We start from the raw sequence: 16,364 nt of genomic DNA, 5'->3' as shown, positions 1-16,364 counted from the left end.
GAAGCTGAGGGGCAGAGAAGGGCAGAAATCCTGATATTTTATATGTGGGACTGCCTATGGAATCCACAACAGGTCTGAGTGGACAGTTACTTGTATGTAATTTTGCCGAACCATATACTCTAGGAACCATATTTTCAAAATATTATGGAGATATTTTATCAATATCTCCTCAGATATTGCAAATTTTGCAAAGGATGTTGTTAGATTACTACAGGAAGAGTTGGTAATTAAATTGGAATGCATTAGTGCATTGTGTATTAGATTGTATAAGAGATTGGCCATGTGATAGGTGTGAGCAAGTTGTGTGTGTGTGGAGTAGTAACACAAATGGTAATACCACTAAATTGTGTGGCTCATTATCTGTTCATCTGAACACTGGTATATGGAGACCACATAATTTGAATAGTAAAACTGCTTTATTTAGGAGAACAAAAAAAAAAGTAATAGATCTTTGGGAGAAAGGTGTTACATGAACTGATTAAAAAAAAATTAGAAAATATGATTATACAACATTATGAACTTAAAAAGTATAACAGAATTAAAACTGCTTAAGTCAAATAATGTGCACGAAAAGGAAAGTGATGTTGCAAAGAGGTAAGAACGTAGATTACAATTAGCCTTTCAAGCAAGTAGTACTAGCTACCAGGTACTACAGCAGAAAACAGAAATGCCTAATATTGATCACAGTTGTTTTGTAAGAAATTTCAAGAAAGTTTTAGAAATGCTCTGCTCCCTACTGATGCAACAAAAACCAAGGTTTGATACTGAACCAAATTTGGTCTTTATTTATAAAACATTTGAGATCCTCAGACTTTAGCTATAACATGCACTACACCATAGAATGTGACAGCATTAACTACTTCTCTTTTTCTGTGTGCATTATTTCATTTTCTTGTTATGTTACAATTTTGAGGTCTGTAATGTTGTGTAATTATATTTTCTAGTTTTTTTAATCGGTTAATGTGATTCCTTTCTTCTGAAGTTTTAAGTCATTTGAGTTACAGTACTAGTCACTGGCTTTATTTAGAAAAAAAAAAATTCAAATAATTGTCTCATCATCATCATCATCTCATTCCTGACATATATCCTCAGGGGGGGGGTGTACAGGATCTTATAATAGTACTACATTAAAAGTTACATCATTACTAATTTCCTATCAGCAATTTTCCCCCAGATTAGCCTGTTATCTGTCAATATTCCAATATTATCAGATCTCATATTTCTGTATTCTAAGGCACTTTTTATTGTATCAATTCATCTGCATTGCTAATTTCTCCTTTCCCATTCTGTTTACGTGACCATACCAGAGATTAGCTCTTCTGACACATTCCTGAATGCTAACAGTGTCATGTTCTTTCCTAATACCCTAATTTTTAATATGATGCTGCCATTGAAGCCACTCTTCAGTCCCCTAAAGTCTTAAATCTGATTCCACATACTCAACATAGACCTATAATGCTTCAATTCAACCCAGCAGTTATGCCTAACACAGCCCCTTACAGACGACGATTTAATTTTCAAAAAGCTAATTGGAAGGGTTTCATGGAAGATCTTGACTGCTCTCCATAGAACAGGCTCCTCCAAATCCTCAAGAGTATCCTGAATTCATAAAAATACTGAGGAAAATCTCCACCAAACACATCCCCCGAGGGTGCTGCTAAAACTACATTGCAGGCCTTTCCAGTATGCTGATTACGTACAACTTTACAATACCAACCCCTTCTCAGAAGAGACTATCCAAGCAGGAGAAAAATTATGCTCCAAGATGGCAGAAGAAAGGCGTTCCTCATATCAATAGAAGCTCTTGATATGACCCATAGTAGCAGAAAGGCATCTAACTTTATCAACAGAATTAGGAAGGATTTCACTAAGCCATATGAGCATCTACAGGTAACAGCTAATCAAATTGCTCACCAGCTGCTGCTGAATGGAAAATTCCCTGAAAAGCACACAAAAAAGAAGTTACTTAGAACACTAAGTGAGGAACAAAATATGATGAACTCAGATTTCACCATCACTGAACTCAACGCTGCCATAAACCTATTAAAACCTAGAAAATCTGCAGGCCCTTGATGATATCTGTAATGAACAGATTAAACATTTTGGAAACAGGACTAAAGAGTGGTTACTAAACCTATACAACACTTGCCTCAAAACCCTAAGAATACCAACTATCTGGAGGCATGCCAAAGTGGTGGCCTTTCTGAAACCAGGAAACTCCAACAGAAGCAAAAAATTACAGACCTATATCACTACTCAGCAATCTCTTTAAAGTCTATGAACGATTAATTTTGAATAGGCTACAACCCCCTAATCGAACTCCATCTTATTGCTGATCAGGCTAGCTTTAGACCAGGCAAATCCTGCACATCACAAATTCTCAACCTCACTCAATATATTGAAAATGGTTATGAGCAAAAACTAGCCACAGGAGCAATCTTTGTAGACCTAACTGCAGCATATGATACCATAAACCATCTCACACTCAGAAATAAAATATACAGAATACTAGAGACTATCACCTTGTCCTCCTCCTGATCCAATCACTCTTAGAAAACAGACTCTTTTATGTCGAAATGGGGGGTAGCAAGGGCCGCTGGCACCTCCAGAAAATGACCTCCCCTAGGGAAGTGTGTTATCACCATTACTTTTCAACATCTACATCAATGATCTCCCCATCTTTCCAGGAACTAGAAATTTTATCTATGCTGATGACCTTGCCATAGCTACTCAATCAAAAAATTTCAAGTCCATTGAAACTACTGTATCATTTGCCTTAAATAGTCTAACCACATACTATACTAGCAATCAACTAAAACCAAACCCCTTGAAAACCCAGACTGGCCTTTTCCACCTTAACAAACAGGAAGCTACAGATTTCTTGGGAAGACTCTAAAATAGAACATTCCTGGAACCCAGTCTACCTTGGTGTGACTCTCGATCGCACCTTCTCATATAAAACCCACATAGAAATAACAAAGGCAAAAGTTTGCAAGAAACAATATACTAAGAAAACTTACCTCCTACAAATGGGGTGAAGACCCTAGCACACTGAGATCTTCTGCCTTGGCCCTTTGCTATTCTTTTGCTGAATATGCCTGCCCAGTATGGTCCAGATCCTGCCATGCTGAAAAACTTGATTCAGCATTGAATGAAAGTTGCCACTTAATTACAGGATGCCTGAAACCAATACCACTAAAAGACCCTGTATACTTTGGCTGGTATTGCACCCCCTCCAATTCAAAGATCTGCATTCTCAGCTGATGAAAGAAGCAGACAAATGAATGATGAATGCCACTCACTATTCGGCCAGACTTCAGTGTCCCAAAGACTAAGATCCCGACATAGCTTCCTGGCAACTGTTGAACCACCTAAAAACCTCCCAGAGACAAGACTTCAACAATGGCTTGCACTATATCCTTAAAACAATACCGGTATTCCAACAGCCAAACATCTTCCACGTGGTGCCCACTCGGACTGGAATACTTGGAAAAGCCTCAACAGACTTCGAACGACAGGACACTGCTGGGGCTACCTCACTGGCCCAGACAATTGTGAGTGTGGGACAACCCAGTCCATGTAACACCTTCTTTCTTATCCCTCTCTTCCATCACCTTGCACAAAAGAGGACCTTATAGCCTGCACAGAAAGAGCAGTTGATTGTGCAAGATACTGGAAGAACATCTGACCATATTCATTGTATATAAGTCATGTATAGTTTCCTTTTTTTCATATTTAATTATTATTTCCCTGTATAATTCATATACCAAATCTGAGCTAATCTCATTGTAATGTATCCTAATTTGTTGTAATTTATTTCGTATCCAAACACAAGTGGTACAACATGATTTACAACAAATTAGGATACATTACAATGAGATTAGCTCAGATTTGAGCTAATCTCATTGTAATGTATCCTAATTTGTTTTAACTGATATCTGTGGTCTCTAGTCTTTGGTCAAGACTAGAGACCACAGATATCAGTTAAAATTGGTTAGAGCACTGTCTTGTATACAACTAGTTTAGTGTTTTGACCCAACTCTCAGATATCAGTTAAAATTGGTTAGAATACTGTCTTATATATAACTAGTTTAGTGTTTTGACCCAACTCTCAGATCTATCAGTTAAAATTGGTTAGAATACTGTCTTATATACAACTAGTTTAGTGTTTTGACTAATCTCTCTTTTATTCCATATAAAATTATTCAGTTGACTTCCTGCCATACCAGCTTTGCTAATTCTGCTGTCTGTTTCCAAATTTAATTTGCTGTCTTCACTAAATATTGTGACTAAATTGCTGAAATGTTTTACTTGTTCTACAGGTCCTCCATTCAGGATGCAATTGATTTCTCAATGTTTCTGCCTATTTTCATTGTCTTTGTCTTTTAATGCTGATTTTTATACCAAATTTATTACAGCAGTTATTCAATTGGGTCATGCCGGCCTGGTTAGCCAAGTGGTTAGCGTATCCTCTCTCCAGCCAAGAGGTTGCGGGTTCAAATCCCGCGTAGACATGGATGTTTATGATTGTCTTTCACTTTCATGCATTCATTCACCCAAGTATAGCACTCTCCCAATATGGACTGGGTCACTATGGGAGTAATAGACCCAAAACCTCCTGCAATGGGAGAGGCCTTCACCCTGCAGTGGGTAGAAAAATAGGCTGTTCATCATCATTCAATTGGTTTAGAGAATCTTGCAGACTTTTTCTGGATTTATTTAGGAGTTTAACATCATGTGCATAAAGTAAAGAGATTAACAGTGAGATTAACATCTCCAATTTTTAATATCAGGTTTCATACCATTTTCCTTCGTTATGTGAGCCATATAGATGATGAATAACAGTGGAGATAATGTGCTCCCTTTGTCACACACCTGATTTTACTTCAAACTATCTTCCTGTACCTCCTTCAATCCTAACTGCTGATTTACACAACTCAAATAGAAACTATGTATTGCATAATATAATGTCCTGTTAACACCATATAACTGGAGTGTTTTGAACAGCTTTCCTCTTGCCACCTTGTCATATGCCTTTTCCAGATCTACAAAACTTAAATACAGATCCTTTTTATATTCTCATGATTTCTCAACCATTTGTCGTAAAGTGAAAATCTGATCCTAACAACTTCTATTTGGCCGGAATCCAGCTTGTTCTTCACCAAGCTTCCCTTTCATAATTTTTCTTAGCTGTTTTTCAAGTATACTTGCATAAACCTTACCAGGAACACATAGGGAAATAGCTCTGTAATTGTCACATTCAGTTTTATTTCCATTTTTATAGATGGGTATTATAAGAGCACTTTGTCTATACTGACTGAGCTGTGCAGATGCTCAATCAATATAGACCAAGCCCAATGGTTGGAAAGATCTGGGTTCGATTCCCATCTATGATGTGAGGAACCTTTATCTGGTTCTTTTGACTAAAGCTGAGTTATCTGGTCTCATACAGAGGTAGAGGATTTTTTCCCACCTGAAACTTGGGTATTTCATCCCTCAGAACAGGCTAACCAGCCCTGTGAACACAAACAAATCTACAGTCATGAATACTTGTCCTTAGGGGATGCAGCAGAAGAATGATGAATTGCTGCATTAATTCATCATAAATCCCTCATTACAGGACTCTACCCATCCTAAGGGATGGATGAGAAGCGAAGAATTATGAAACTTTGCTTTAATCATGTGGAATTCAACCCCCTGACCAGGCCTTCTGAATTATGCAGTGCAGCCATGTAAGAACATATTTGAGCATTTCTGGCCAAATTTCATCTACTCCAGCTGCCTTTTCACGTTTCAGGTTTGTGATAGCTTTTTCTACTTGGAGTACAGATTATATATTCAGATGGCATTCCAGTTGAGTGCCTTCTACCACCATGCTGTCACTGCTTGTTTCATTTAACAATCTTTCAAAGTAATTACTGCATATATCAAGAATATATTTAAAAACATTAATTAAATTAAGGGGATATTACATCCCACATTGTTTTAAAACCGAATAAGAAACTCAAAGATTGGAATCAGAGAGTTTCATGCCGAATATAGTATAAAAAACTAAAAGTATCAGCGAATACTTGCGTGAGCTGAATGCAAGTGGTCCTAGAACGTAGTACAAACATGGGCAACGTGTTGCAAAGGTGGGGAAAGTTCCGATCACTATTCTTTGGTATTTATCATAATGTAAAAACACATTTCCTACGAAATGTATGCTGTTATTACATTATGGTAGGGAGGTCACTACCCAGACCGGTTTCAGCCTTTATTGAGGCTTCATCAGTGAGTAGCTAGACCAAATTATTAATACCAAAGGGTATAACGAAAAGAACTTATATACCTGCTATACGAGTTGTCCAAAAAGGTGCACCAATTAAGTTACTTAAATATAAAGAGCCAACAGACTTCATTTTGGCGATATAAACATTAATTAAATTGAATGGAGCCTGTTGGCTCTTTATATTTAAGTAACTTAATGGGTGCACCTTTTTGGACAACTCATATAGCAGAGTATATAAGTTCTTTTCACTATACCCTTTGGTATTAATAATTTGGTCTAGCTACTCACTGATGAAGCCTCGATAAAGGCTGAAACCGGTCTGGGTAGTGACCTCCTTACCATAGTGTAATAACAGCATACATTTCCTAGGAAATGTGTTTTTACATTATGGTAAATACCAAAGAATAGTGATCAGAACTTTCCCCACCTTTGCAACGAGTTGCCCGTGTTTGTACTACGTTCTAGGACTACTTGCATTCAGCTCACGCTAGTATTCGCAGATACTTTTATAGTTTTTTATACTATATTCGGCATGAAACTCTCTGATTCCAATCTTTGAGTTTCTTATTCGGTTTTAAAACAATCTGGGATCTAATATCCCCTTAATTTAATTAATGTTTATAGCATTTTCTTAATTTTCTTGACCATAAAAGCTCTGTAAGAAAATTAAACGTTTTTTAACATGAATAGAATCCATGAGGAAACCAAACAAAAGAATATCTTTATCTTCAGTTTTATGTTCTATTTATCATCTGTAATTCCTTTCACAGTACTCTTTCCTCCATTTCTAAGCTTTTTCAATAGCCTCCAGAATATTTCGCCACTTTCCTGGTATTTATTTTCTCTGTTGTGAACTCAAGAAGTTAAAGAGGCAGTCAAGGAAAAGAAGAAAGCACATAGAAAGTTCCTGGCAAGTACGTCAGCTTCTGCTCTTAGGGAATACAGAGAAAACTGTAAGAAAGCAAAGCCGACTTACTTGCCAGGAACTTTCTATGTGCTTTCTTCTTTTCCTTGACTGCCTCTTTAACTTCTTGAGTTCACCATGGAGTTCTGATTTTTCTATGCTTGCAGATTACCTCACCACATTCTTCTTGACAGTTAAAGTTTTCTTTAGGGTTTGCCACTCAATCTCTGAGATTTGGTTCTTCTTTTTAAACTCTTTCAGTTTTTCTTGAAAATAATAAATTTAGTTTAATCCTTTATCCAAGTATCTTCAGGAAGTATCTTCAGGACTGAGGCAACTTGTGGTAAAGATGGACCAAGCTCTCATTACTCCTTGTCTTAGTATCTAAAATACTTCAGGAGCAAACTGTTTGCTTACACTTGGATAAAGGATTAAACTAAATTTATTATAGTCTAACCAAGTGGGAAAAAAAAAACTTCCAACGTCTCTCTCTAAATCCCAAGTAATTTAATAATAAGGTGGTACACCTTTTGGCAACTCATATAGGTAAATATGACTTCTCCATTGCTTCTGCTTAGTATCACTGGTTCTGGCTCCCACTGACGAGACCTCAATAAAGTTCGAAACTGGTTGGAAGCTTGGGTGAGGAATGGCAATGCTGTAGCCCATGAAATTTTAACTGAGGCTCATCTGTTGCTGTCACCCAGGTACTATGTGGTGGTGTGTCGGGGGGTAATGAATGGCAATGCTGAGGCAAATTAACCAAGGCACAGTTGCTGTTACCCCCTCAGATGACATGTGCAAATGAGCAGCTCTGCTCGGTGGTGGGGTGAGCCTGCCACGGGGAGAGCAGTTGCTGAATGTTCTCAGTGGCAGGATGAGCCTGTTACTGAGGGGGAACAATGCTGAGTTTTTGGAGTTTGACCTGTACTTGAACATTCAATAAAGGTCAAAACCAGTCTGGATAGTGGCCCTTCCCTTAATGCATAGCATTATACATGTCTGCAAGGAGATGTGCTTTGCATTATGGGAGATACTAAGACAAGGAGTGATGAGAGCTTGGTCTATCTTTACCACGAGTTGCCTCAGTCCTGAAGATACCTCAGGTGCAAACTTTGTTTGCTTACACTTGGATAAGGATTAAACTAAATTTATTATAGTCTAATGAAGTGGGGGAAAAAAAAAACTTCCAATTTTCTTGAAAGTGTTTGTGTATTTGAGTCTACATTTCACATCTGATAGCTGTTCAACTTTGATTCATTTCAAAACTTTCTTGCACACCCTTCTTTTCAGTATGAAGTTCAATATTTATCCAGCTTAACGCTAAATGGTGATCACTTCCTATTTCAAATCCTCTTTATATTCTTGTATTCTGAACCAGTAGGAAAACATCACTGTCAGCAATAACATAGTGAATGAGACTTTTCTTATTCTTTGCATCTTCTCTCCATGTGAATTTGTGCACATTTTTATGTTGGAACATGGTGTTAGTAATAACTATTCCATGTCCTGAGTGAGCAGAAATCTAGCAGGTTCTTACCATTATTATTAGCTTTGCTTTTTTTTTTCCCCTCTCCAAATTTTCCCCAAACATTCTTATGTGTCTGGTACTCATGTAACAGAGGCCAACTTGTGTTCTTTGGGATAATAAGTGCAAATAAATCACAGTTTCTAGTTCCCCATTCTGATATTAGCCCACATCACTTGACTTGATATTGTCTACCATTCAAGAAGATTATCCTTGTATTTAGTGTTCAATATTATAGCTTATCCTTCTTTCACCTTGATTGTTATTACCTGAATATAACATCTTATATTCAGGTAATTTCTTGTTTAGAAAGATTTCACCAGTTTTTGACTTTTTTGTTTCAGTAACATCTAGTATGGCAATCTGGTACTTATCCAATTCTTCTTCTAGTTCCATTTCTTTTCCATTGATGTTTCTTATGTTGATGGTGCCAATCTTGATCTCTGTACAGTCTCTAAGGTCTTAAATTATAAGAGATGCATTGCTAAAATTGTGAGGATGTCATAATGGATTATGGCAGTAAAGCAGAGAGTATTAGAGTGTAGAAGTGAGGAGATTATTGTTCTTTGTATAAGGCTTTGATCAATCTGCATGTGGATTACTGTGCAAATACTTGATTACTCTGGTTTTGGAGGAGGATATATTGGGAAAAAGTCAGAAATGATTGACTAAGGTAGTTTTTTATTGACTCCATACACTTGAGGTTTGAAGGGCATATTATGCACATCAGTGTCATGTCTGGGGTTCAGGTAAAAAGTCAGGAAGAAGTTTGTGGTCTTTGGGGAATGTTAAATATGAAGAAAGATTCATGAAATATGATTGCACAGCCTCCAGGTTATAATTGAAACAGACAGGTAGGGAGTTGTTACTGAATTAATGTGAAAGAGAATTTTCATAGAATGGAGGTTAACAGAGGTCATCTTGGAAGCAATATAAATAAGGGAGAGCAGGAGAGTAAGAAGCGTGATTGGAAATTGAGAATGCATTGTTTGCGAGTGATGCAAGTGTGAACAGTGAATGAATTTTAAAGCACAGTTTGATGAGCTGTATGTGGCAGTGGATTGCCCATAATTGGCTCCATGGAGGAGGGCTGATGATGATAATTTACAACAGTACACAGACCGAAGGGCATGCAAAACACATGAACAACATACTATTCATTTGTTCTTACTTGAAGTATATGTAAAGATTTTTTAATACAATGTGTCAGTTTATTTAATTTAAATAAGATTTTAAAGATAATCATAGCACTTATAATTCTTCTCAATTATGATAATAATATGAACACCTTAAAACTCAAGTTCATATTGACTTTCAGTATGATGCTTCAGTAAATATTTTATAAAAGTTTTATAACAGGGTGACGGCTGAATTGGATAAGGGAAATGGGTTTACAGTGGGTTTGCTGGACCTGGCAAAGGCGTTTGACAGGATACCACATGGAATTCTAATCCGTAAACTACAACATATGGGAATGGATATAGGGTTGGTGAGATGGATAGCTGGGTGGTTGATGGAGAGATATCAAAGAGTAGTTTATTCAGGAGTAGAGTCCAAAAAACGGCCTGTGACTAGTGGTGTGCCACAGGGTTCTGTTCTTGGACCACTGCTGTTTAATCTGTTCATTAACGATATAGGGAATGGTCTAAGTGGGACAGTTCATTTGTTTGCTGATGATGCAAAGTTGGGTAGGGCGATAGTGAATGCAGAAGATGTCAAAGTCTTGCAAGATGACTCAGATAGATTGGAGTTCTGGACTATGGAGAATGGATGTCAATTTAATGTGACAAAATGTAAGGTTATGCATTTCGGAGTGAAAAGATTAGCAGCAGTATACCACATTGGTGGAACTGTACTCCAAGAGATTGATGAGGCCAGGGACTTGGGAGTGTTGGTGGATAGGGAGATGAAGTTTAGGGGGCACATTGCGAAAGTAGCTAAATCAGCTCATCAACTCACTTGGTTGTTGAAAAATACCTTGACGAGCAGAGAAAAACAAGTTATTGTACCTCTGTACCGAGCCCTGATAAGACCTCATCTCGACTACTGTGCCCAGATTTGGTCACCTCGGTTCCTTCTTGATGGGGAGGAGGTTGAGAGGATCCAGAGGCGAGTGACTAAGATGATAGCAGATCTATGGAATGCACCATATGAGAACAGATTGAAGATTTGTGGGTTGCAGAAACTAGCTGATAGGCGAAAAAGGGGAGATATGATTGAGACATTCAAATTGCTAAAAGGATTCTATAGGATTAATTCAGATGATATTTTTGAGATCAGGACTGGTGGTGGGAGAACTAGGGGACACCCATGGAAGCTGGGCAAGAGCGTGGTTAGCAGGGGTGTTAGAGCTGGGTTCTTTACTTTTAGAGTGGTAAATGAGTGGAATAAGCTGCCAGAGTCTGTTGTGGGTGCTATGACAGTGAGCGAGTTCAAGGCAAGGTATGATAGATATTGTGAGAATGTTGAACAGCTGTGTGAACATGATGTTTAGGGCCTCCCTCGATGAGTCTAAGGACTCCTGGAGTAGCCCGTGGTAATAATAATAATAATAATAATAAAAATATATAAAATTTCCAGTATGAATCTTAGCTTTGACAGAATAATATTTGTATTTAAAAAAAAGTTTTAACAGAATGTTGTTTTCAATAAAAGTGTTACTGTGTTATTGTAGGGTATTTATTAACATGATATTATTTGAAAGATAATGTTTACATATGAAGTAAAATTTCTATGCTGCTGTGAATCTCTATATATTTTTGTTGTTTTATCAATATCTGTTATATTTTAGCTGATTTTTAAAACATTGAATATGATTTCAGATACAAAACATTGGAGATCATATTGTACCTTATAATTGGTGTTCTTCCTGGTGTAGCTGTTTATTACATAGTAAGTATTCTGAATAAGTCTTCTAAATTTTATTTGGGATTCTGTAGACTTTTCACAAATTGTGAAGTAAAGAAACGCATTTGCCATAGTCACAGACAACACTATGATTTGACAACTTATCCCCCCTCAGCAACAAATGGGATAAGCTGTCAAATCAAATCACTAATAGTGGAATTATTCAATGAACACTTTATTGGAGTATTTCATCCTGGAGGAGTCAGTTTTAATGCTACAGGGATTGGGCAGGTTCGAGGTTTAGAGGTACAGGAGGAGAGTGTGTTTCAAATACTGAGTACTCTGGACGTCAGTAAAGCTGTGGGTGGGACTGGATGGTATTTCACCACGAGTTTTGAGAGAATGTGCTAGGGAACTGACAGTGCATTTGACCTGGCTTTTCAATGAAAGTCTGGCTGCGGGAAAGGTGTCCATGGAATAGATAAGTGCCATTGCGGAAGTTTAGCAATATGCTAGTCTTTTATGATAAAGTTACAAGAGCATTAGATGAGGGAAAGGCATATACTGCCATTTTCTTAGACGAAGGCTTTTGACAGGGTGCCACATGATAAGCTGATATTTAAGTTGCAGCACATGTGCCGGGATGTCAGATTGGTCAACTGGATTCAGGATTGGCTGTCCAATAGGTATCAGAGAGTTGTGTATGGTGAGGCAGTTTCAAGGAAGCAGAGGGTTACAAGTGGGGTCCCACAGGGCTTAGTACTGGGACCGATATTGTTTAACATTTATATCAATGACATTGTCAGTGGATTGCAAGGAGATATTCAGTTGTTTGCGGATGATGTGAAGCTGGGAAGGATTATTAGTAATAGTGCAGATATGGCAGCCCTGCAAGAGGATTTGAATAAGCTAGATAGACGGGCAAATGAATGGGGGTATCAGTTTAATGCAGCAAAATGTAAGGTCTTGAGGTTTGGGAAACATCAATGGGACACTGCATACTCTATGGGAGGAGTTATACTGGAGAATGTAGGGGAGACAAGAGATCTGGGGTTGATGATTGATAGAAACCTGAAATTTAGGGGATATATTGCAAAGGTGGTGAAGATAACACAGAGGATTGCTGCAATAATGAGAAGGACGCTGACCTGCAGAGATAAAACAGTTATCATTCCGTTGTATAAGACCCTGATCAGACCACACTTGGACTATTGTTCTCAGATTCGGTTCCCAGGATTTGAAGGGGATAAATTAACTGTGGAAAGGGTACAGAGGCGGATAACAAAGATGGTTTCAGGACTGTACAATGATAGTTATGAGGATCGGCTGAGGGAATGTGGACTGCAGAGTTTGGTGGATAGAAGAAGGAGAGGCGATATGATTGAGACTTTTAAACTGTTGAGATGTGGTTGGTTACAGGGTTGACACTGGGGAGTACTTTCGCTTGGTTGAACAGCGGAAAGGAGTGATGACAAGAGGCCATCCCTGGAAGTTATGAAAGGTAACTTCCAGGGATGGCCTCAAGTTTGCAGGAGGGTGAGGAGTGGTTTCTTTGCATGGAGGGTGGTTGAACCATGGAATGCATTGCCTGATGGAGTGGTGAGTGCGAGAACAGTCAATGAGTTTAAGGAGTGGTATGATAGACTGTGTTTCTCAAGTCGGGACCTCCCCTCGATGTATCTTGATAGACTTTGTGTTTCTTAGGAAGGACCTCCCACGATGAGTCTTTTGACTCCATGGAGGCCTGGATAATAATAATCACGTAACAAACACTTGAATTTTCCCACTTGCCTTCATTTAATCAACCTTCTTAGTTTGGTGAACAGATTATAGCTAAAGTAAATTTATAATTGAAACATTCTTAAGTTAGATATCAAGTGATAGTAGCATTTGTTGGCACAGACTTTTTTATCAATTGAGGTTTATGAGAATTTTTTTGAAAACGCTGTTATTTTATTTTAGTAATTATGTACCAAAAGTTCCTTGGCTAATCTTGACTTATTATTTAAATAAATCATCTGGAGTTTTTAATAAAAGAGACAGGAAGTGTATAGTTTATTTTTAAAGAAGCCAGTGGTTTAAAAAAAAAAAAAATTGCCAATTAAAAAGACAACTTATGGATAGGGAGTTCCCCTGTTCATGCAGGATGTCAAAAAGAACATATATAGATGTGATTATTTTCTGTGATGTGCACTATATCCTCACATGAACCATGCCTGGATGCCTATGTGGTAAATTGACTAGGCTGACTGGAATACTTTCCCATCTTGCAAAATTTAGTGTTGAAGCAGTCAGCTGAACACCTATCAATGAAGCAGTGATGTAAGTTGCAGACTGTATTATCAGGCAGAAACAAGTGTAGCTAAAAAAAAATCTTAACTTTTAAAATATGCAAATCCATGTTGAACCCTGAAGACTAAGCAGCAAAAAAAATTCACAACAGACTATGGGTTATATTCTGGAGATTCCCAATGACGTCAAAGTGTTAAATGTTCTCTGGTCACAGCATGTTATATGTCAAAAACTCAGCTCTGGGTTAGTCCTGAGGGAGCGGAAAGAGAAGAAAATAGTTCCATTGCATAAAGGAGGTCCAAGACTGACATAGCAGCAGCAAATTTCAATTTATCTTGTTAAGAGATATGTTTAGATTTTTTGTTTTGTTTTCTATATGGTTGTATTTATTTTATTTCAGGATTTTTTTAGGACTTTTAAACAAAATTATGAGGGGGGGGGGCTGAGAAGGTCTGATAAACACCTAGAACAAAAATGTGATATTAAAGTTATTGATATAACCATAAGAAAGAAACATATCTTAAAACTCTTTAATCCTTATGTTTCATCAGATTGTAATAATTTGTTCTTTTTCCTTTACTTTTCTTTTTGCTTGGTTATACTATAAATTAAAGATTCCAAGAAATTATATTCTTGGTTTCATCCTTTGTCCAAGTGTAAGCAAACATAGTTTGCATATGAAGTAACTTCACAACTGGGCTACTTGTCTATAGAGGATAAAGGATGAAACCAGGAATATAATTTCTTGGCATCTTTAATTTATAGTATAACCAAGTGAAAAAAAAAACTTTAAACATCTATCTGTAATCTGGAATATTTTAGTAATAACATGTGACATCTTTTGACTACTTGTATATTGAAATATGACTTCTTCATTACTTCAACCTTGGTATAACTTCTGGGTCTGGCTCCCACTGATGAGACCTCAATAAAGGTCAAAACTGGTCTGGGTAGTTGCCCTTCCCATGATGCATAGCATTATACATGTCCATAAGGATGTGTATGTGTTGCATGATGGAATACTAAGGCAATTGATGTGAAGTCATTAGCCTCTATATAAGTAGCCCACTCAGTGCAAACTGTATTTGCTTACACTTGAATAAAGGATGAAACCAAGAATATAATTTCTTGGCATTTTTAATTTATAGTATAACCTAGTGAAAAAACTTTCACCAGGAAGTGACCATAATTTAGCAACATATATGTTGAAATTTGTATTTAGAACCACAAGAAAAATTAACAACAAAAAATTAACAAGAAAGTATAATTATTTGAACAGACAGATTAAGAAGTAGGTAAAGTTTGCAAAAAAGAAATGGTTATTCAAAGAATGCAAAGAAATTGAGGACAATCTTCATAAGAATAACCATACAACAGCATACCATATAATTAAGAAATTAACAAAGCCTTTTGTTCATAAGAACTGGATAATTGACAATGAGGATGGTACAAATATTATTGATCGGGAAAAATACGGGAAAGATGGTATGATTATTCAAGTAAACTATTCAATTGGATAACTTGGATAGTTATCCAAGTTATCCACAAGTATTTCCCATAATGTAAAACACATTTCCTAGCGGACATGTATGATGTTATACATTATGGGGGGGGGGGATAGTCACTACCCAGACCAGTTTTGACCTTTATCGAGGTCTCATCAGTGTTAGCTAGACCCAAATGTAAATAAATGCTGATGAGATCTCAATAAAGGTCGAAACCGGTCTGAGTATTGACTCCCCCCCCCCCCCCCCCCGTCATAATGTATAACATCATACATGTCCTCTAGGAGATGTGTCTTACATTATGGGAAATACTAAGGATTGTGATCAGAGCTTACTCCACCTTTATTAAGAGTTGACCCTGCCATGAAAGGCTTGCTTATGCTTGGGTCCGCTGAAACTTTTATAGTTTCTATGTTCAGCATGAAACTCTTGTAGTTTCTCTATTCGACTTTGAAATAATGTTATATTCAATATCCACTTAATTTGAATAATTTTGCATTGCATAAGTGAAGCCTTTTGGCTCTCTTTTTCAGTAATTCTTGGTGCCTTTTGTGATGTGATACCTTGTTTTTAGCAACTCGTATGGTAAAGTATAAGTTCTGCATCACTTCAACCCGAGTATTTATTTACATTTGGATCTGACTCCCACTGATAAGACCTCAATAAAGGTCAAAACCAGTGAGTAGTGACCCCCCCCATAATGTATAACATCATACATGTCTGCTAGGAGATGTGTTTTACATTATGGGAAATACTAAAGATTGTGATTAGAGCTTGCTCCATCTTTACTACAAGTTGCCCCTGTCATGAAAGGGTTGCTTATGCTTGGATCCACTGAAATTTTTTTTAGTTTCTATATTTGGCATGAAACTTTTGCAGTTTCTCTATTCGACTTTGAAATAATGTTGGATTCAATATCCACTTAATTTGAACGATAACTCTTTTATCTCTGCAGGTCAGCGTCCTTCTCATTATTGCAGCTGCAACTTAAATAGCAATCCTCTGTGTTACCTTCAC

The 16,364-nt window shown here is 37.2% G+C and overlaps 1 protein-coding gene across 1 annotated transcript in view; it reads left to right on the top strand.

Moving 5' to 3' along the window:
- The window catches only part of LOC150094861 (monocyte to macrophage differentiation factor 2-like), a 109,679-nt gene that overhangs the window by 72,676 nt on the left and 20,639 nt on the right, over positions 1–16,364 (top strand). The window contains exon 6 of the mRNA XM_090411684.1: positions 11,526–11,595. Coding sequence (XP_090267810.1) covers positions 11,526–11,595 — 70 coding nt within the window. The remainder of the gene's footprint in view (positions 1–11,525; positions 11,596–16,364) is intronic.

The sequence above is a fragment of the Typopeltis vanoorti genome, chromosome 21 (genome assembly GCF_054136105.1).
Source record: "Typopeltis vanoorti isolate ZY-2024b chromosome 21, IOZ_Tvanoo_1.0, whole genome shotgun sequence".
Taxonomy (NCBI): domain Eukaryota; kingdom Metazoa; phylum Arthropoda; class Arachnida; order Uropygi; family Thelyphonidae; genus Typopeltis; species Typopeltis vanoorti.
Note: the sequence above shows the minus strand (reverse complement) of the source record. Positions and strands in the feature narration are given on the sequence as shown.